General features: G+C 41.7%; 1 protein-coding gene across 1 annotated transcript in view; it reads left to right on the forward strand.

Annotated features, from left to right (window-relative positions):
* The window catches only part of KCNH1 (potassium voltage-gated channel subfamily H member 1), a 421,111-nt gene that overhangs the window by 81,931 nt on the left and 316,010 nt on the right, over positions 1 to 23,170 (forward strand). The window contains exon 6 of the mRNA XM_052653941.1: positions 17,780 to 18,172. Within this exon, the coding sequence (XP_052509901.1) occupies positions 17,780 to 18,172 (393 nt within the window). The remainder of the gene's footprint in view (positions 1 to 17,779; positions 18,173 to 23,170) is intronic.

Here is a 23,170-nt window from a genome sequence, read left to right on the forward strand (position 1 = left end):
AGTCTGCTGTCTAACGTCCTCCCTTCTCACCACCCCCAACTTCACACACAGTTCCATGTGTACACGTCTGTGACTCATGTTTTTCAATCAGTGCTTTGGTTGTGTGGTTCCATTCCAGGTCTGCTCTTGAGCTCCACGCCTACATCTCTTTCAGCTGGTTTGGGACATTCCTTACAGTGCAATGTCACGCTGTGGTTTAGACTGTTGCTGTCCAGTGTTGTGACTGTGTGTGACTGTGGAGCAGCTGGGATGTGGTTCATCTGAACTGAGAGGTGTCTTATACTTACTGTGTTTTAATCACTATGAGAAAAGGAATGTAAAATATCTCACTGATAATCTCCTATATGGGTAGTGGTAGAAGGGAGTTGGAAAATGGTGAATGGATCCCGAGTCACAGGTATTTGGTGGTAGAAGCAACAGAACTCCCTGGTGGTTTAGTTCTGGAGTTTTCTTGAAAGCCTATGGCAGCTCCATACCTTGAGGTACCACAGCGGGAGAGAGTGGCATTAAGAAAGCCAAGCAAGGAGAGTGTTTCAAGAAGGAAGAGGCGTGAACATCTGTAAACAGCTCCTGAGAGCATGAGTTAGATCAGGATGGAAGCAATCACTGGATTTAGCACCACTGAGATTGTTGGTGACCTTGACAATACCTATTTGATTAGAGAGTGGAGACAGGTCAGATTGGGATGTGCTGAAGGTGATTGGAGGGGAGAATGTGGAGACGTTGTGTTTGGATTATTCTTTAAAAAAGTCTGGCTATAAATGGGAGCAGCAAAAGGAATCAAGCAAGAAAAGGGAGTTGATTGATGTTTAAAGATGCTGATGGAATGATCCTGTGTCCAAGGAAAGGTTTACGGGAACAAAATGGGGGGAATCATGGGTGTTGTAAAGAACTTGAGGAGGGGGAGCAGGATGAGATTCAAAACACATGAGAGAAATAGACCTTTGATAGAAAGAAGGCGCTTCCTCTGTTGAAACAGAAAGGAGGCAGGTGGGTAAGGATAGAGACTGATTTATAGATACATGACCATTGGAAGACTGTTTTTGTTACTTTTCTTTCAGTGATTCATTAGGTAAAAAACATGAGCTAAGAGTGAGGTGAAGCAGGGAAGCACTTAAGAGCTTCTAGTGAGATGTTGCAATTTCTCATCCACATCAGCAAAAAATCACTTTGCATGGTAACATTCATTTGACACTGAAGGGTTTCAAGGTAAGTATAAACTAAAATCATGGCATCCAGCAAATAGATGGGGAAACAATGAAAACACTGACAGACTTTATATTTTTGGGCTCCAAAATTACTGCAGATGGTGACTGCAGCCATGAAATTAAAAGACACTTACTCCTTCGAAGGAAAGCTATGACCAACCTAGATAGCATATTAAAAAGCAGAGTCATTACTTTGCCAACAAAGGTCCATCTCATCAAAGCTATGGTTTTTCCACTGATCATGTATGGATGTGAGAGTTGGACTGTAAAGAAAGCTGAATGCTGAAGAATTGATGCTTTTGAGCTGTAGTGTTGGAGAAGCCTCTTGAGAGTCCCTTGGACTGCAAGGAGATCCAACCAGTCCATGCTAAAGGAAATCAGTCCTGAATATTCATTGGAAGGACTGATGCTGAAGCTGAAACTTCAATACTTTGGCCACCCAATGTGAAGAATTGACTCATTTGAAAAGACCCTGATGCTGGGAAAGATTGACAGCGGGAAGAGAAGGGGACAACAGAGGTTGGATGGCATCACCAACTCTATGGACATGAATTTGAGTAAGCTCCGGGAATTGGTGATGGACAGGAAGGCCTGGTGTGCTGCAGTCTATGGGGTTTCAAAGAGTCAGACACAACTGAGCAACTGAACTGACTGATGTGGTCCTACTTCTTTCTTAATCTAGCTAGGTGTGGCCTGGGGACTAGTGGTTACTCTTCAGGAAGATAGACTCTGGCCAATGTGGCTGGTTCAGGACTTTCATTGGAAAGTCCTGGAGAAGGTCCATCATGGGAGGTGGTGCCTTTGATGACAGGTGTCTTGTTGCTATCATTCAGAAGTCCTATGGAGAAACAGTAGTTCATGAAGAGTCAGTATACAACAGAAGAAAAGCATTGAATTACGAAACTGGACATGAGTTTGGGTAAACTCCAGGAGTTGGTGATGGACAGGGAGGCCTGGCATGCTGCAGTCCCTGGGATCGCAAAGAGTTGGACACGACTGAGCGACTGAACTGAGGAAACTGGACTTGAGCTTGTGGCCCTGTTTTGTCATCTGCTATGTGACTATGAGCAAATCATTTACTCTGGGTTTATTTTCCCAGTCTGTGAAAGAAGAAAAACACCAGCCTTCCTGTTTCATGAGGTGGCGTGAGATGTGACGGCATATGTCAGTGTTCTATGAAAGGCAATTCAGGCTGTACAAATAGATTTGTGAAGAGGCTTGGAGCTGGCGGCCTGGCTTGTACTCCCAGCTCTCTGCTTACTCAGCCCCGGTGTGACTCAGGGTGAGTCACTTCGCAGCTCTGAACCTACATTTTCCCATCTGTAGAACACCTTCACAGGGTGAATGTAAGGATTCAGAAGCACAGTAGAGGACTTTGGAAGTGAAAGTGCTAGAGAAATGGGATAATCAGTCTTAATTCCTTATTTTTCATTTAGGGGAAGGACCTCACTTCTTTTCCTTCAGAATCCATCTGTGTTCATGGGCATTCTTTGACTTCATCAGTAATGGCTTACAATGAGCTTCGTGTGGGCAGAGCCTGAGTGTTGTAGGGAGAAGTCAGGGAAAGTGTAAACAACAACATCACACTTGGAAGAGTGTGTCTGCGTTTGGGGGAACTCCTGTCTGATTGGGCACATGGGACGGATGCAGTCGCACTCTTAGGAAGGACATCCTGGAAGGGCTGTGAGCTCTCTGCCTTTGGAGGCTTTCATGGTACAAAACTTATCAAATGGAAGAAACTAGAAGCATATGCTCATGCTGATAGTTGTAGAAAAGAGGTAGGGGAGAGGACTAACCAAGGGGTGGCCGCTGAGAGCACCAGAGCAGGCTCTGTCTCCATGTCTGCTGAAGCTGTTTCTCTGCAAAGTTTTGAAGCATCACTGAGCATCTAACATTGGGCCCAACTGTTATGACTGGACACAAGGTTGGTGTCCCATCTGTTTTGATTCCACACCCAGAGACTTCTCCCTTTGGTGGACACTGACCGCTTTCCTAGTGGAGAAATATTGTGCACGATCCCTGGAATGCTTTTCCTTTTGATGGTGGCAGCCACGGAGCTCATCAGAGCCGTTCTGTTACCACTTGTTCTGGTCTGAATCCATTCCCAGAACACTTGTGAGGGGGACAGTGGGTCAGTCTTCTGGGAATCTTTCTGATAAACACGGATCCTTAGTCATTTGTCACTGCACTCTGAAAAGACTGTCAGTTTACTGGATGCGAAGTACTCTTTTGGTCTGGGAAATTTTCTGAAGAATCTTGATTTTTCTGTAATGAAGAACTCACTCCTTGGAATTGCCATCTTTTGTTTTCCATGTAATTGCTAAAGAATTCATATTAGAGTGAAACACAGAGGATCTCAAGTCAGACTCTAAAAACTTCGCCTGAGGGGAACAGTTTTCAGCCTTTAACTTAGAGATTTGGAAAGACAATGTGTCACGTTTAACCTGATCAAATGTCCTGACTTCCAGGCTTCTTGTAGAATGCAGATATCGTGTGATTTCAGTGTGGAAGGCTGCATCCCAGAGATGGGAAGCGGAAACTGAACACAAGGCCTAACATCCCTGCCTGTCTGGCTTAGCAGCTCTGTCTATACCCTTTGAATGCATGTTGTTGGAGTAGCCTCAGAGGGCGAGTCGTGGTCAGCAGCACTGTTGGGAGGTCTGAGGACACTATTGACTCAGGCCTCACTCAAGCAGGGCCTAAGAGTGTCCTGAAAGCTTCAGAATGGGAAATCTTATTTGGGAATCATTATGGATTTTATCAGACCATCACAGGAACAGCCGTTTTTCTGTAAGAGGACATTTCCTCCGTGGAACTCCAGGCAACTCTGGTGTGCGGTCAGCAAGTGGTTGCGTTCTTGCGGTTTGAGTTCTTGCTGAATGGTCTTTTTGCCCAGATTGTATATTGCAAACATACAGTAGACTCCTAACTAACTCATCTCCCTTTCCCCTGCCTTTCACTTAGCTCCGTGCCCAGGACTCCTTCCTTACAATGCTTGTGATTCATCTCTAGTCAGTTAATTGTTTAAAAAATTGGACTTAATTTGAGATGATTGTAGATTGATGTGCTGTTTTAAGAAATCATACAGAGATCCCATGTGCTCTTTGCTCAGTTTCCCTGATGATAACTTCCTGCAGAACTGTAGTTCAGTAACATGGCCAGGATATTGACATTGGTGCAGTCAATATATAGAATGCTTTCATCACCATAATAACTCATGTTGCCTCTTTATGGCCACACTCTTCCTGCCCTCACCCCCTCCTTAAACCCTTGGAAAACACTGATTTGTTCAATATTTCTATGATTTTGTCATTTCAAGGATGTTATATAAATAGAATCATGTAGTGTGTTGTCTGAGGTAGGCTTTGTAAATCTCTGGATTTAATCCAGCTTGTCGGGTGTATCAGTAGTGGCACCTTTTTATTACTGAGTGGTAGTCTGTGGTATTGGAGAAGGCAATGGCACCCGACTCCAGTACTCTTGCCCGGAAAATCCCATGGACGGAAGAGCCTGGTAGGCTGCAGTCCATGAGGTCGCTAAGAGTCGGACACGACTGAGTGACTTTACTTTCACGTGCATTGGAGAAGGAAATAGCAACCCACTCCACTGTTCTTGTCTGGAGAATCCCAGAGATGGGGGAGCCTGATGGGCTGCTGTCTACGGGGTCACACAGAGTCAGACACGACTGAAGCAACTTAGCAGCAGTGGCAGCAGTCTGTGGTATGGATGTGCCACAGTTTAACTATTCATCTCTTGAAGGACATCTTGGCCGATTCTGTTTTTTGGTATTACAAAAAAACTTACTGTGAGCATTCATGTACAGGTTTTTGTTTGAATCTAAATTTTTGTTTTTCTGGGATAAATGCCCAGGAGTGTAATTACTGTTGCATATTTTGTTGTTTAATAAACTGCCAAACTCTTTTCTGGAGTGGCTGTGTCATTTTACATTTCCATTAGTGATATATGAGAAATCCAGCTTCTCTGCAGTCTCACCAGCATTTGATGTTGTCAAATGCTATTTTTTATTTTAGCTGTTGTGATATGTACATAGTGATATCTCATTGCATTTCTCTGATGGCTAATGATGTGAACATCTTTTCATGTATTTGCCATCTGTGTATCCTCTTGGGTAACATGTCCTTTCATAATTTTTGCTCATTTCTTTCTTTTTTTCAAAGTCATATTTTGTACTTTATTTTTTAATGTAAATGATATTTTTTCTTTTTTTAAAATCTCATTAAAAAATATATTTCATTGGTGCAAAATTGCTTTACAATATTATGTTGGTTTCTGCCACACATCAACATGAATCAGCCATAGGTACCTGTATATCCCTTTCCTCCTGAATCTCACTCCCACCTCCCACCCACTCCCATCCTTCTAGGTTGTTACAGAGCACCAGGTTTGAGCTCTCTGCATCCTATAGCAAATTCCCAATGGTTATCTATTTTACAAATGGTAATATCTTGCATACACACACACACACACACACACACACACACACACACACAATGTATACGTTTCAATGTTACTGTTTCAATTTGTCCCTCCGCCTCCTTCCCCTATTGTGTCTACAAGTCTGTTTTCTTTGTCTGTGTCTCCATTGCTGCTCTGCAGTTAGGTTCATCAGTACCATCTTTCTAGATTATATTAATATGTGATGTTTGTTTTTCTCTTTCTGTATAATAGGCTGTACGTTTATCCACCTCATTAGAACTGACTCAAATGCATTCCTTTTTATGGCTGAGTAATATTCCATTGTACATAAGTACCACAGCTGCTTTATCCATTTATGTGTTGATGGACATCTAGGTTGATTCTGTGTCCTAACTATCATAAATAATGCTGCAGTGAGCATTGGGCTACAGGAATCTTTTTCAATTATGGTTTCTTCAGAGTATATCCTCGGTAGTGGGATTTTTGGGTCCTCTGGTAGTTTTATTCCTAGTTTTTTTAAAAGGAATGTCCATACTGTTCTCCATAGTGCCTGTATCCATTTACATTCCCACCAAGAGCACAAGAGGGTTCCCTCTTCTCCACACCCTCTCCTGCATTTATTATTTGTAGGTTTCTTGATGATGGCCATGAGGGGATACCTCATGTGGTTTTCATTCACATTTCCCTAATAATGAACGATGTTGAATATCTTTTCTTGTGTTTATCAGCCAAGTGCATGTCTTCTTTGGAGAAATGCCTAGTTAGATCTTCTTCCCACTTTTTGATTGGGTTGTTTTCTGTTATTTAGCTGTATGAGCTGCTTGTATATTTTGGGTATTGATCCCTTGTCAGCTGGTTCATTTGCTATTATTTTCTCCCATTCTGAGGGTTGTCTTTTCACCTTACTTATAGTTTCCTTTGCTGCACAAAAGCTTTTAAGTTTAATTAGGTCCCATTTGTTTATCGGAGAAGGAAATGGCACCCCACTCCAGTACTCTTGCCTGGAAAATCCCATGGATGGAGGAGCCTGGTAGGCTGCAGTCCATGGGGTTGCTAAGAGTCGGACACGACTGAGCAACTTCACTTTTACTTTTAACTTTCATGCATTGGAGAAGGAAATGGCAACCTACTCCAGTGTTCTTGCCTGGAGAATCCCACGGACAGGGAAGCCTGGTGGGCTGCCATCTATTGGGTTACACAGAGTCAGACATGACTCAAGTGACTTAGCAGCTTAGCATTTGTTTATTTTTGTTTTTATTTCCATTATTCTAGGAGTTGAGTCATAGAGAATCTTGCTGTGATTTATGTTAGGGAGTGTGCTGCCTATGTTAGCCTCTAGGAGCTTTATGCTTCTGACTGGTCTATGCCCCAACCAGTAGTGCTGAAGATGCTGAAGTTGAATGGTTCTAGGAAGACCTACAAGAACTTCCAGAACTAACACCCCAAAAAGATGTCCTTTTCATTATAGGGGACTGGAATGCAAAAGTAGGAAGTCAAGAAACACCTAGAGTAACAGGCAAATTTGGCCTTGGAGTACAGAATGAAGCAGGGCAAAGGATAATAGAGTTTTGTCAAGAGAACACACCGGTCATAGCAAACACCCTCTTCCAACAAGACAAGAGAAGACTCTACACACGGACTACTTCACCAGATGGTCAACACTGAAATCAGATCGATTATATTCTTTGCAGCCAAAGGTGGAGAAGTTCTATTCAGTCAGCAAAAACAAGACCAGGAGCTGACTGTGACTCAGATCATGAACTCCTTATTGCCAAATTCAGACTTAAATTGAAGAAAGTAGGGAAAAACACTAGACCATTCAAGTATGACCTAAGTCACATCCCTTACGATTATATAGTGGAAGTGAGAAATAGATTTAAGGGACTAGATCTGATAGAGTGCCTGATGAACTATGGACAGAGTTTCGCGACATTGTACAGGAGACAGGGAGCAAGACCATCCCCCAGAAAAAGAAATGCAAAAAAGCAAAATGGCTGTCTGGGGAGGCCTTACAAATAGCTGTGAAAAGAAGAGAAGTGAAAAGCAAAGATATACCCATTTGAATGCACAGTTCCAAAGAATAGCAAGGAGAGATAAGAAGGCCTTCCTCAGCGATCAATGCAAAGAAATAGAGGAAAACAATAGAATGGGAAAGACTAGAGATCTCTTCAAGAAAATTAGCGATACCAAGGGAACATTTCATGGAAAGATGGGCTCAATAAAGGACAGAAATGGTATGGACCTAACAGAAGCAGAAGATATTAAGAAGAAGTGGCAAGAATACACAGAAGAACTGTACAAAAAAGATCTTCACCACCAAGATAATCGCAATGGTGTGATCACTCACCTAGAGCCAGACATCCTGGAGTGTGAAGTCAAGTGGGCCTTAGAAAGCATCACTAGGAACAAAGCTAGTGGAGGTGATGGAATTCCAGTTGAGCTATTTCAAATCCTGAAAGATGATGCTGTGAAAGTGCCGCAACTCAATATGCCAGCACATTTGGAAAACTCAGCAGTGGCCACAGGACTGGAAAAGGTCAGTTTTCATTCCAGTCCCAAAGAAAGGCAATGCCAAAGAATGCTCAAACTACCACACAATTGCACTCATCTCACACGCTAGTAAAGTAATGCTCAAAATTCTCTAAGCCAGGCTTCAATAATACAGTTCACAATGGACTATGAACTTCCAGATCTTCAAGCTGGATTTAGAAAAGGCAGAGGAACCAGAAATCAAATTGCCAACTTCTGTTGGATCATCAAAAAAGCAAGAGAGTTCCAGAAAAACATCTATTTCTGCTTTATTGACTATGCCAAAGCCTTTGACTGCGTGGATCACCACAAACTGGAAAATTCTGAAAGAGATGGGAATACCAGACCACCTGACCTGTCTCTTGAGAAATCTGTATGCAGGTTAGGAAGCAACAGTTAGAACTGGACATGGAACAACAGACTGGTTCCAAATTGGGAAAGAAGTATGTCAAGGCTGTATATTGTCACCCTGCTTATTTAACTTATATGAAGAATACATCATGAGAAATGCTGGGCTGGAAGAAACACAAGCTGAAATCAAAATTGCCGGGAGAAATATCAATAACCTCAGATATGCAGATGACACCACCTTTATGGCAGAAAGTGAAGAACTAAAGAGCCTCTTGATGAAAGTGAAAGAGGAGAGTGAAAAAGTTGGCTTAAAGCTCAACATTCAGAAAACTAAGATCATGGCATCTGGTCCCATCACTTCATGGCAAATAGATGGAGGGAAACAGTGGAAACAGTGTCAGACTTTATTTTTGGGGGCTCCAAAATCACTGCAGATGGTGACTGCAGCCATGAAATTAAAAGACGCTTACTCCTTGGAAGAAAAGTTATGACCAACCTAGATAGCATATTCAAAAGCAGAGACATTCCTTTGTCAACAAAGTTCTGTCTAGTCAAAGCTATGGTTTTTCCAGTAGTCATGGATGGATGTGAGAGTTGGACTATAAAGAAAGCTGAATGCTGAAGAACTGATGCTTTTGAACTGTGGTGTTGGACAATACTCTTGAGAATCCCTTGGACTGCAAGGAGATCCAACCAGTCCATTCTAAAGGAAATCAGTCCTGAATATTCATTGGAAGGGCTGATGCTGAAGCTGAAACTCCAATACTTTGGCCACCTGATGCCAAGAATGGACTCATTTGAAAAGACCCTGATGCTGGGAAAGATTGAAGGCGTGAGAAGGGGACGACAGAGGATGGCCTCACTGACTCAATGGACATGAGTTTGAGTAAACTCCGGGAGTTGGTGATGGACAGGGAGGCCTGGTGTGCTGCAGTCCATGGGGTCACAAAGAGTTGGATACGACTGAGGGACTGAACTTAACTGAACTGACTGGATTGTTTTTTATTGTTGAGTTTTGAGATTTTTATATTGTAAATTATGTATATCATGGATCCTATTTCTTTGCTGAATATGTGATTTGCAAATCTTTTCTCCAAGTTATATGTAGCTTGTGTTTCTATACTTCTAACAGAGTCTTCTGAAAGGCAAAGCTGTTAACTTTCGGTAGTGCCCAATTTATTCATTTTTTTTCTTTCATGTATGGTGCTTTGGGTTCAAGACTAAAAATACTTTACCTACCCTGGGTCCTAAAGATTTTCTTAAATGTTTTTCTCTGAAAATTTTATAATTTTACATTTAAGCCTACAATCCTTTTGAGATAATTTTTATGCAAGTGTTGGTCACTCATCTGTGTCTGTCTCTTTGTGACCCCTGGGACTGTAACCCACCAGCCTTCTCTGTCCATAGAATTCTCCAGGCAAAAATACTGGAGTGGGTTGCCATTTCCTTATCCATGGTAACTTGCCGACCCAGAGATTAAACCTAGGTCTCTTGCATTGCAGGTGATTCTTTATTATCTGAGCCACAAAGGAAGCCCATTTTTGTGTAAGGTGTAAGACATATTGAGTCTCATTTTTTTTTTTTCCTGCCTGTGAATGTCCTTTGCTCCAGCATCATTTGTGGAAAAGGCTGTGTTTCCTCCACTGAATTGTTTTCTGCACCACTGTAAAAAATCAGTTGAGTATTTGTGTGGGTCTATTTCTGGGTTCTCTATCTGTTCCATTAATCTGTGAGTCTCTTTTTCTATCAGTATCACACTGTCTTAATTACTTTCCTATGTACTAAGTCCTGAAATTGACTAGGCTGATTCCTCCCACTTTGTTCTTCTTATTTAAAATTGTTCTATCTATTCCCATTCCTATGCCTTTCCATATAACTTTTTAGGATAATCTTGTGGATATTTACAACAACTCTTGTTGGCATTTAGATAGAAATTATACTAAACCGGTATCCATTTCGAGAGACTGGAAATCTTTAGTATGTTGAAGTCTTCTAATTTACACGTGTCTCCATTTATTTATATCTTCTCTAATCTCTTTAGTCAGCCTTTTGGCTTTTGATTTTGTTTTGGCATACAAGTTCTGTATGTTTAATTATACCTGTGTGCTCAGTCACTCAATCATGTTTAACTCTTTGTGACCCCACGGACGGTAGCCTGCCAGACTCCTCTGTCCATGGAATTTTCCAGGCAAGATTGCGGGAACAGGTTGCATTTCCTACTCCAGGGGATCTTCCCAACTCAGGGATCCAACCTGGGTCTCCTACATCTCCTCCATTGGCAGGTAGATTCTGTACCACTGAGCCACCTGGGAAGCTTATTATACCTGTACTGAAGTGTTTTTTTGAGTGATTATAAATGGTATTGTATAACACTGGTCTTCATTTCTAGTGTACGAAATATGATGAGTTTTGTATGTTTATCTTATGTGACCTTGCTGAACTCACTAACTGTAGGAGTTTGAATGTAGATTCCTTGGGATATTCTATGTATCCCATTATGTCATTTGCAAGCAGGAATATTTTTATTTCCTTTTACCAAATCTGAATGCCTTTTATTCCTTTTCTTTTTGCTCTCTTTCTCTCTCCCTTTTTTGCCTATTGCAGAGGCAGCACTATATCGAATAATAGTAGTAAAAACTGATATTTTCCCTTGTTCTTGATGTTAGGGGGAAAGGTTTCAGTCTTTGATCATTAAATATGATGGTAGCTCTAAGTTTTTTATAGATGCTATTTATCAAGTTGAAGAAAATTTCCTCTATTCCTATTTCTTTCTGAGTTTTTATCATGAATAAATGTTGACTATTGTCAAATTTTTTTTTATTACACTGATTCATTTTTCAATATTGAATTTGCTTTCCAGCCTTGGAATTTACCCATTTGGTCATTCTTTTTATATATTGCTAAATTCTATTTGTTACTGTTAAGGATTTTTGCAGCTTTATTTATGAGTGGTGTTAGTCTGTAGTTGTCTTTTTTGGTACTGTCTTTGTCTGGATTTGGAAATCAGCTTCACAAAATGAATTCAAAAGTATTCCTTTTACTTTTGTTTTCTGGAAGAATTGTCATTAATTCTTGGTTAAATTTTGATGTCATTAAAACCATCTGGGCCTGGAGATTTCTTTTAGAAGTTTTAAAATTATGAATTCAATTTTCTCATAGTTTATAGGGATATGAATTGTGGTAGTTTGTATTTTTCAAGGACCATTTCATTTAAGTAGTAAAATTTTTATGTGTAGAGTTGTTTGTGGCATTCCCTATTCTATTTTGGGTGTCTACAGTTTATACTTGTATTTCCTGTTTCATTTCTGATATTGGTAATTTGAGGCTTTTCTTTTCTTTTTTTTTTCAGTCTTGCTTTTGGTTTTATTTATTTTTAAAAATGACTGATTTTCTCTATTGTTTTCCTATTGTCAATTTCATTGATTTCTACTCGTTATTTCCTTCCTTCTGCTTGCTGATTTAGTTTTATTTTGCTCTTTTATAAGTTCTTGAGGTGAGAATGCACGTTATTGATCTGAGACTTTTTCTTTTTTCTTATGCATATATTTAAGTGCTATAAATTTTCCTTTCAGTACTGCTTTAGCAGCATCACACAAATTTTTATATGTTATGTTCTCATTTTCACTGAGTTCAATATATTTTTAAATTTCCCTTGAGACTTCTTCTTCTTTAGATCATAGATTATTTAGAATTGAATTGTTTCCAAGTGTTGGATATTTAGTTCCAAGTATTTGGATATTTTTCTTCTATCTTTCTGTTATTGATTTCTAGTTTGATTCCATTATAGTCAGAGAATATACCTTGTGTGATTTAAATTCTGTTAAATTTGTCAAGGTTTGTCTTATGGACTAGTGTATGGTCTGTCTTGAATAATGTTCCACTTGCACTTGAATAGAATGTGTATTCTGCAAATTGTTGTTGGGTGGGGCATTTTATAAATGTTGATTAAGTTCTGTTGGCTGATATTGTCATTGAGATCTTCTATATCCTTGCTTACTTTCTGTCTAGTTGTTCTATCAGAGGTTGAAAAAGAAGTGTGTAGGTTTGTCTGTTTCATCTTTCAATCAGTTTTTGCTTCACATATGCTTGGAACTTTTTCGTTTGGTGCATAAGCATGAAGATTTCTATATCTTGTTGGAAAATTTGCCTTTTTATCATTTTGTGGTGTGCCTCTCTGTGTCTGTTGTTTAGATTGGGTAATTTCTATTGTTTTGTCTTTAAATTCACCGATTCTTTCCTCTGTCCCCTTCATTCTGCTGTTGATCCCATCCATTGACTTTTAAAAATTAGTTGTCATCATTTTTGGTATTAAAATTTCTATGTGGTTTATGTATTCTCTTTTTGGTTGAGACTTTCTGTTTCTTTGCTATTTCTTTTCTATTTATTTGCTATTTCTGAGACTTTCTCTTTTTTCATTTGTTTCAAGTGTGTCTGTAATTGCCCATTTGAGCATTTTTTTTTTATGATGGATGTTTGAAAATCTTTGTCAGATATTTCTGACATCTTTGTCATCTTGATTCTTGGCATCCATTGATTTTCTGTTTTTCAGTCAGTTTGGTGTTTTCTTGATTCTTGGTATCAGTTCAGTTCAGTCGCTCAGTCGTGTCCGACTCTCTACGACCCCATGAATCACAGCACACCAGGCCTCCCTGTCCATCACCAACTCCTGGAGTTCACTCAGACTCACGTCCATCGAGTCAGTGATGCCATCCAGCCATCTCATCCTCTGTCGTCCCCTTTTCCTCCTGCCCCCAATCCTTCCCAGCATCAAGGTCTTTTCCAGTGAGTCAACTCTTTGCATGAGTTGGCCAAAGTGCTGGAGTTTCAGCTTTAGCATCAGTCCTTCCAAGGAACACCCAGGATTGATCTCCTTTAGAATGGACTGGTTGGATCTCCTTGCAGTCCAAGGGACTCTCAGGAGTCTTCTCCAACACCACAGTTCAAAAGCATTAATTCTTCGGTGCTCAGCTTTCTTCACAGTCCAACTCTCACATCCATACATGACCGCTGGAAAAACCATAGCCTTGACTAGACAGACCTTTGTTGGCAAAGTAATGTCTCTGCTTTTGAATATGCTATCTAGGTTGGTCATAACTTTTCTTCCAAGGAGTAAGCATCTTTTAATTTCATGGCTGCAATCACCATCTGCAGTGATTTGGGAGCCCCCCAAAATAAAGTCTGACACTGTTTCCACTGTTTCCCCATCTATTTCCCATGAAGTGATGGGACCAGATGCCATGATCTTTGTTTTCAGAATGTTGAGCTTTAAGCCAACTTTTTCACTCTCTTCTTTCACTTTCATCAAGAGGCTTTTTTGTTCCTCTTCACTATCTGCCATAAGGGTGGTGTCATCTGCATATCTGAGGTTATTGATATTTCTCCTGGCAATCTTTATTCCAGCTTGTGCTTCTTCCAGCCCAGCGTTTCTCATGATGTACTCTGCATATAGTGACTGATTTTTTGTTAAAATGGCCATTTTGAATATTATATTGTGAGACTCTGGATCTTACTTAAACCTTTGGTTTTAGATGGCTACTTTTGAGACAGATACAGATAGAGGAAGGAGTAGGCATCCTCTCATATCTACCAGGTTGGGGTGGAAGTCCGAGTTTCCAACTCAGCCTCCACTGACACTTGTTAGGTCTCCTTGTTAGAGATGGGTGAGCATAAGAGCAAGAGCTCCCTGCTAAGCTCACATCGATCCCTCTGTGCATTGTAGTGGTGGTGGGCCTTATTGCTGCTGGGGGAAGTGAAAGGAAGTCTGTGGTCCCTGCTGGGCCTTCTCTGGTAATACTCAAGTAGGAACAAAGTGGAGGCTGCATGCTTCACTACAGCCTCAAGAAGGGGGAAATCTAGGCTTCCTAGTAGCCCTTGCTGGCTTAGATGGGAGTGGGGCCACAAGTTTTCTATTGTATTTTGACAGGTAGAGTGATTATTATCTAAAGTGTTCTGTCTGTTGAGGCCCCCTTCCCAGTTTTTGTGCTAGAGAGACTGGCCTTTTGTTGGGACTCTTTTCGTCTACACCCACTGATATTTCCATGTTGCTGCCTTCTTCAGCTCCAAGTCTAGGAATATATGAGGCGGAAAATAAAGCCAGAGAACTCACCACTGTTATTCCTAGCCAGTTTGCTTTTCTTTCTCCACCATTCAGAATAGTTTAATGTTTGTTTAATGTACTTTTTTTTGTTTTTTTTAATGTCTAGAACTTTTCGAGGTACTTAGAGCAAGGAATCAGGCTTTCCAGGTGGCTCAGTGGTAAAGAATCCATCTCCCAGTTCAGGAGATGCAGGGAGCGCAGGTTGGGTCCCTGGGTCAGGATGATCCTGTGGAGTAGGAAATGGCAACCTGCTCCAGTATTCTTGCCTGGAAAATTCCATGGGCAGAGGAGCCTGGTGGGCTACAGTTGATAGGACTGCAAAGAGTCAGACACGATTGAGTGACTGACCACGCTGAGCAGAGTGAGGAATAGGGAGGAGTATGTCTACTCCGTATTTGTGAAAGTGGAAGTCTCATTCAGTTTGCTTTTACTTGGTTTATTCTAACAGGCCAATCACTTTTCCTACCTGAGGTCTCAGGTCCAAGTATCCTTAATCAAACTTGTGTAAATTGCTTTCCATGGGGAAGGAAAGTTAAAATCCCAAAGAGCTCTGTGCATTGTTGGGATGGGTAGAAACAGTTTTCATACCCCAAGTACACACTGGGCCCTCTGAATTTATAGCTTTCTTTTTCTCATCTTTAAGGCTTGGGGCCAACTAGAGGGGGACCAGAGATATTCAGACTATTTCACATTCATTAAGGGATCTTTTGAGCTTCCCTGGTAGCTCAGCTGGTGAAGAATCCACCTGCAGTAGGTCGGGATTCCTAGGTCGGGAAGATCCCTGGGGAAGGGATAGGCTACCCACTGCAGTATTCCTGGGCTTCCTTGGTGGCTCAGATGGTGAAGAATCTGCCTGCAATGTGGAAGACCTGGGTTCGATCCCTAGGTTGGGAAGATCCCCTGGAGGAGGACATGGCAATCCACTCCAGTACTCTTGCCTGGAGAATCCCCATGGACAGAGGAGCCTGGCGGGCTACAGTCCAGGGGGTCACAGAGTCAGACATGACTGAGTGACTAAGCACAGCACAGCACAAGGGATCTTTATTCTCTAGAGGTACAAAGACGCTCCCATGACACAAGGGGAAGTTTCACCTAGACGTTTCTAAGAACCACCTAAGTGCCACAGAGGAGCAGCTGGGGGACGTGTATGGTGGGTCCCTGCAACTTGGCCTGGCTTCTAAAAGCAGAGCTTCCTGCCTTTGATTATTGAGGGTGAGAACCATGCTCAATAATTTCTTGGAACCAGGCTTCTCTATATTTCATTGTTTACTGAATCTGATTCCTTAAAAGCCTGTTATTTAGGGAAATATCATCTTGCTGTGGAGCAGCACGTGTTTTTAATCCAGCTAGATCTCATTTGGGATCCTGGTCCCATCTTTTGCTAGCTGTATGACCTTGAAGCTCAGTCATTCACTTAGAAATCGTCCTGTACTGCCTCCTGTGGACCAGTCACTGTGCTGTGTTTTGGGAATAAAGTAATGAGTACCCCTTCTCCCTTTACTTTCCAGCCAATAGCAAGTCCAGTTGGTTTTAATTCAAAAATATATCCAAAATTGGATTACTTTTCTCCATCACCCTATCGTTTCCCCAGACTATAATAGTGAGTTCTCTGATTCTGTTCTTCCCTCTAATCTTCTGCCTCAATTTATTCTTTCATAAACATGCATCTGATTATTACTTTCTTACTCAGGACCCTCCAGTTACACTGAGACATACTGAGAATAAAATCTAACACCTCCGCATGGCCCACTAGGGCCTGCGTGGTCTGGTTTCTGCTTCCCCATCGAGTTGTCTAGCACCCCTTTCCCCCTCGTTTAGTATGCGTTAGTCATACCAGACTTTCTTCCTTTCCTTAAACTATCTCACTTGTCCTACCCTGAGGCCATTACACTGGTTATCTTCTCTATCTTGGATACTTTTCGTCCAAAGTTTGAATGACTGGTGTCTTGCTTTTATTCACGTTTCAGTCCAAACACTCTCTTTGCTCTACTCCTCAAGTCACATTCTATCAAAACACTGTGTGTTCCCCAGCCTCTTATTTTTTGAAAGTAAAATTTCATTGTATATAGTTTTATTAGAATACAGTCACAATCATTTGATTAAAATTTGTCAATAGTGAAATTTAATGATAATTTAAATTTATTTTTTTTACAAGTACTCAGATTTATTTTCTAGGTACTTTTATGTATGTTGTCTAATTTATACTTGACAGCAACCTGTAATGAAGTTATTGTTTTCATCATTATTTAAAACACTTACTCTTTATTAGCCACTATTTTAAGCTCTGTGGGTTTCCCTATTGGCTCAGTGGTATAGAATCCACCTGTAACGCAGGAGACGAGCATTCGATCCCTGGGTGAGAAATATCCCCTGGAGAAGGAAATGGCAACTGAATTCAGTGTTCTTGCCTGGAGAATCCCATGGACAGAGGAACCTGGTGGGCTACAGACCCACCAGGGGTTGCAAAAGAGTCGGACACAAGTTAGCAATTAAACAAAAATAACAGCAGCAATTTTAAGCTCTATGCATATATTAACATATTTAATCATTGCAGCAACCCTATGAGGTAGGTACTGTTGTTGTCTGCATTTACTTTTTTTTAAATTAATTTTTATTGGTGTATAGTTGATTTACAATGTTGTGTTAATTTCTTCTGTACAGCAAAGTGATTCAGTTATATGTAAACATATATCCACTCTATTTATCTCTTCTTACAATTTGGCATCGTCTTGATTTGTCTACTAGACTAACCTCTCCAAGAACATGAATCATGCTCTTTCCTTCACTGCTATTTGCCCAGTGTCTAGAACAATTCTGGTCCCAAAGTAATCAATATTGGTTGAGTAAAGTTGCTTAATTCTCTTGTGCCCCAGTCTCTCTCCTGTGACATGGAATAATAACTGGCTAATCAAACAAGGTTGTATTTAGAATTGTGAGGTAATCAATGTCTGTGAGCTACTTGGTATATTTATTGTTTCATTATGATCACTTATATTACAGTGCCCACTCTATTCTCCCATAGTCCTCCGGTTCCTGTTTTTGTACTTCCTGATCCATCTGGAATCCATGAGTGTTTGTCCGTGACAGAGGCTGGCTGGTTTGATGCTTGCGATGAAATCCTCACCTAGTTCTCTCTTGGCTGTATTTTTCCTCACAGGTTCTACAGCTGGGCTCAGACATCCTTCCCCAGTACAAGCAAGAGGCGCCAAAGACTCCCCCGCACATCATCTTACATTACTGTGTTTTTAAGACCACGTGGGATTGGATCATCCTGATCTTAACCTTCTACACAGCCATCCTGGTTCCTTACAATGTCTCCTTTAAAACCAGGCAGAACAACGTGGCCTGGCTGGTTGTGGATAGCATCGTGGATGTCATTTTTTTGGTGGACATAGTGCTGAATTTTCATACCACTTTTGTTGGACCCGCTGGGGAGGTGATTTCTGACCCCAAACTCATTCGCATGAACTACCTGAAGACGTGGTTTGTGATTGATCTTCTGTCCTGTTTGCCCTATGACGTCATCAACGCTTTTGAGAACGTGGATGAGGTTAGTGCCTTTATGGGTGATCCAGGGAAGATTGGTTTTGCTGATCAGATTCCACCACCCCTGGAGGGGAGAGAGAGTCAGGTACATCCCTCAAATCTCAGACCTTGTTGTCATGTCTTTAATTGTGGATGCTCAACAGAAGAGTACTTGAATGGGTGGGAATTAGTACGACTGGTGTCTGAAACAGAGGGAGCATGATGCCTGGTCAGCATCCTTGCCTGCTGCTCTTGTCCTTTGGAGGTGTGGAGAACCCTGCATGTCAATGGATGGGTGCGGAGGAGACCAGAGGCTTCTCTCTTCCTCATGTGGAGTGCAAGCTGCTGGCTTGGGAGGTGGGGCTGCAGAAGCAGGCATGCATTGCCACTGCACTGGTGAATCTTACACTTGGTATGCAATTGCTGAATGCCTATCTACTGATTATTCTCACTATGGGGACTTTTCCATTTTCTGCTGGTGCCCTTTGGCTGTTTCAAAACTAATTAACTCTTGATATCAGGGATGCTACTCTCCCCTAAGGTTGCTTGCCTTTATTTTTCCTTTTTCTCTGGTAAGTGTCGGGAAACAATGTGTTGATTCTTCGCTAAAATGAATTTTGCAGGTGACCAATGGCATTCACTTGTCCATGCTGTCCCTTGCCTAAATTTGCTGAGGTAGTCAGGCTGTGGTTAAGTCTGACTCTTGTGGTTAAGTCAGGCAAGAGGAAAGTGTTACTGGACTACACTGCTTTGGGTTGTTATGGGAAGAATTAAAAGAAGATAAATGCTCTGAAACAGGCTAAAATCAGGACATGCTTAAAGAGTCAGTGAATGTGTGCTGGGACCTGTTGCAGCAGGAAGGGGCCACTCGGCTGGTTAAAGTGATTTTCTCCTTTGAAAAAAGCAAGGGTGTCATATCACGGCAAAGGAAAATGTCAGATTCTTATCTAGTTTGAATGTTCAGTACACCTGGTAAGTAGGTCTTCAGCCTCAGGTAGCAGTGGCCCTCACTGCCTCGGGTTGCAGAGGGTCCCCGAGGCCTTCAGTGTGGCTGTCCTGCTGTCTGGGTGGGTCATCAGGAAGTTGTTGGGAGGCTGAAGTGAGGCAAGATTCGCTCTCAGGGCTAAAGGGCGAGTAGGACTCAACCTTGACATAGTGGGAAGGGACAGCCAGTTCCCTGCCAGGATAACAGGGACTGCCAGTGACCCCACGTCTTGCTGGTGGCATAATGGTGCCTCTCACCTTCACATCAGTACCAGCAGTGGGCGAGGATTCCAGCCCCTGCCTGAGAATCCAACTTCCTACTGTTTGCTCTCCAGCGAAGGGGAACTGGTGTTCAGATGCTCCAGACTCAGAACAGTCCCTGTTTTCATCTGTGTGGTGTGTTTTAATAGACTTTAAAATCCTGAGAAATAATGCTTCGGGTGGCTTGTGTGGATTTTGTAGGGGGATTAAATGAGTCGAGACATTTAGAAGAGTGAAATCATCCCCAAACTGAATGTTGGGATTCTTAAATGTGAATTTTAGTACATGTTGGGAGTGCTATTTTTCTCTGTGAGTACATTTCTAGCAAATTTTATGTTAGCGAGGAAAATATGATCATTTTGGCTTAGATAATTTAACTGATTATTTCAACCTACAAGAGCTTCTTATGCACATATGGGAAATGAGTTTTAACTCTAAAAATACTGGTTGAGTTTTAAAAATAAGCCATTTGCTATTTACAGCAATGACATTGAAATTTTGCAGATAAATAGAACAGTTCTTTGGCTTCTGTGGTTTCTTACTAAACACTGGCAGAGCTGTAAACACATATGTAAATGTGTCAAGATTACCTTGTAGGTTAGCAGAGCATAGAGCTTCTTCCTATGCACTGTGTATGTTGGGTTAGAATTCCTTTGCCATTAATTGTGAGTACCCTTGACATGGTTTCTGGTGTCCAGATTTGTGAAATCTATTGTAGATAGGGAAATTATAATTTCTCTGTGACCAGTCCCTCAGTCCTGTCCAACTCTTTGCAACCCCATGGACTGTAGCCCTTCAGGCTTCTCTCTTCATGGGATCTTCTAGGCAAGAATACTGGAGTTGGTTGCAATTTCCTACTCCAGGGGATCTTCCTGACCCAGGGGTCACACCCATATCTCTTGTGGCTCCTGCATTGGCAGGTGAATTCTTTACCAATGAGCCACCTGGGAAGCTGTAATTTCTCTATAGCTTTCTATTAATAGTTGGCAAAGGGTCTTAGCATTAAAGTTCTTACAACTGTGTCTTGATCATGGATAATAATATGAACATTAAGAGGTTATAGTTATGATTTGCTTCTGTAAAGACTTGACTTTATATTTGATAACTCCTTTCAGAGCTTTGGCTGACACCTGAAATAAAACCTTTCTGTAATAGTTGTGGTAGAGTTGGGGAAACACAAGAATACTGAAGATTTGGCTGCTGGTCCTCTTGGTCTCACCTATAAGGACAGCTGAGAACCTTGTGCACGTCATATAGCCTTTCTGGATCCCAGTTTTGCTAGCTGCAGCTAGGGCATGATACCACTTCACCTGCCTGAACGCATCACATTTGGGCTGTGGATTTGAGTTCCCTGTCAGTTGCAAAACCTGGTGAGTTCAGAATCCCTGGTGTTAGTCTCACCTCCAGACTGACTGTAAAAATGAGAGACTCAGCACCCTGACTTCCTAACTTTGGTGGAAGTTGGAGGAAGGTAGGGTGGGAAGGGAATATTTAGCAGGTTACTCAGATGGTAAAGTGTCTGCCTGCAATGTGGGAGACCCGGGTTTGATCCCTGGGTTGGGAAGATCCCCTGGAGAAGGAAATGGCAACCTGCTCCAGTACTCTTGCCTGGAAAACTGTATGGCTGGAGGAGCCTGGTAGGCTACAGTCCATGGGGTCGCAAAGAGTCAGACACGACTGAGCAACATCCCTTTCTTTTCATGATAAGTAGACCGACTGGAGGTCAGAGCCCAATAGAACTGTCATATGGTTTAACCTTCTTAACTCACAAATAGAACAGAGAAGAATCACAAGGGGACTCAGTATTACTGTGACCATATGATTTGCTGCACCGTCTTGAATGAGTCATATTCTCTGGGTCTGTTCCATGACAGTTTTGGTAAAATAGGGAGAAAACACAGAAGGATACTATTGAGTCAGAACTGACCAAGAAGTTCCTGATGTGTGTGGTTCACCCTTGGCTTGGTTGTTGTGATGGGGAGGCTGGGTATTGGGTACCAAGAGATGGGAAGAGGCAGTTTCCCTGAGGCAGGTGGGTTGGTGATGAGATGGGCACTTTAAGATGCTCACCAAGGGATAGCACCGTTTTCCAGGCACAGACTTTTGTGTTAAAAGGCACCATTAAATCAGTGGGCACGAAGGGCTGCTGGTGCTTAGAGTGGGTTGGAGAGGCCATGAAGGGCACCCCACCTGTTGAACCTGGGTTCAGTTCAGTTCAGTTGCTCAGTTGTGTCCAACTCTTTGTGTCCCCATGAATCGCAGCATGCCAGGCCTCCCTGTCCATCACCAACTCCCGGAGTTCACTCAAACTCATGTCCATCAACTCAGTGATGCCATCCAGCCATCTCATCTGTCGTCCCCTTCTCCCAGCATCAGGGTCTTTTCCAGTGAGTCAACTCTTCACATCAGGTGGCTAAAGTATTGGCGTTTCAGCTTCAGCATCAGTCCTTCCAATGAACACCCAGGATTGAGCTCCTTTATTATTATTTTTTTTTAATTTTATTATTTATTTATTTATTTATTTATTTTTAATTTTAAAATCTTTAATTCTTACATGTGTTCTTTAGAATGGACTGGTTGGATCTCCTTGCAGTCCCAGGGACTCTCAAGAGTCTTCTCCAACACCACAGTTCAAAAGCATTAATTCTTCAGCACTCAGCTTTCTTCACAGTCCAACTCTCAACAACCATACATGATCACTGGAAAAACCATAGCCTTGACTAGACGGATCTTTGTTGGCAAAGTAATATCTCTGCTTTTCAATATGCTATCTATGTGGGTCATAACTTTCCTTCCAAGGAGTAAGCGTCTTTTAATTTCATGGCTGCAATCACCATCTGCAGTGATTTTGGAGCCCAAAAGTAAAGTCTGACACTGTTTCTACTGTTTCCCCATCTATTTCCCATGAACTGAAGGGACCGGATGCCATGATCTTCGTTTTCTGAATGTTGAGCTTTAAGCCAACTTTTTCACCCTCCTCTTTCACTTTCATCAAGAGGCTTTTAAGTTCCTCTTCACTTTCTGTCATAAGGGTGGTGTCATCTGCATATCTGAGGTTATTGATATTTCTCCCGGCAATCTTGATTCCAGTTTGTGATTCTTCCAGCCCAGCGTTTCTCATGATGTACTCCACAGAGAAGTTAAATAAGCAGGGTGACAATATACAGCCTTGACGTACTCCTTTTCCTATTTGGAACCAGTCTGTTGTTTCATGTCCAGTTCTGACTGTTGCTTCCTGACCTGCATATAGGTTTCTCAAGAGGCAGGTCAGGTGGTCTGGTATTCCCATCTCTTTCAGAATTTTCCACAGTTTATTGTGATCCACACAATCAAAGGCTTTGGCATAGTCAATAAAGCAGAAATAGATGTTTTTCTGGAACTCTTTTGCTTTTTCGATGATCCAGCGGATGTTGGCAATTTGATCTCTGGTTCCTCTGCCTTTTCTAAAACCAGCTTGAACATCAGGAAGTTCACGGTTCACGTATTGCTGAAGCCTGGCTTGGAGAATTTTGAGCATTACTTTACTAGTGTGTGAGATGAGTGCAATTGTTCGGTAGTTTGAGCATTCTTTGGCATTGCCTTTCTTTGGGATTGGAATGAAAACTGACCTTTTCCAGTCCTGTGGCCACTGCTGAGTTTTCCAAATGTGCTGGCATATTGAGTGTGGCACTTTCACAGCATCATCTTTCAGGATTTGAAATAGCTCAACTGGAACCTGGGTTAGGTGGGGAAAATTGCTTCATTAGAAGAGTTCTGATTAATTCACCATACGTTGTCT

This window comes from Budorcas taxicolor, chromosome 16 (assembly GCF_023091745.1).
Source record: "Budorcas taxicolor isolate Tak-1 chromosome 16, Takin1.1, whole genome shotgun sequence".
NCBI classification, from domain to species: domain Eukaryota; kingdom Metazoa; phylum Chordata; class Mammalia; order Artiodactyla; family Bovidae; genus Budorcas; species Budorcas taxicolor.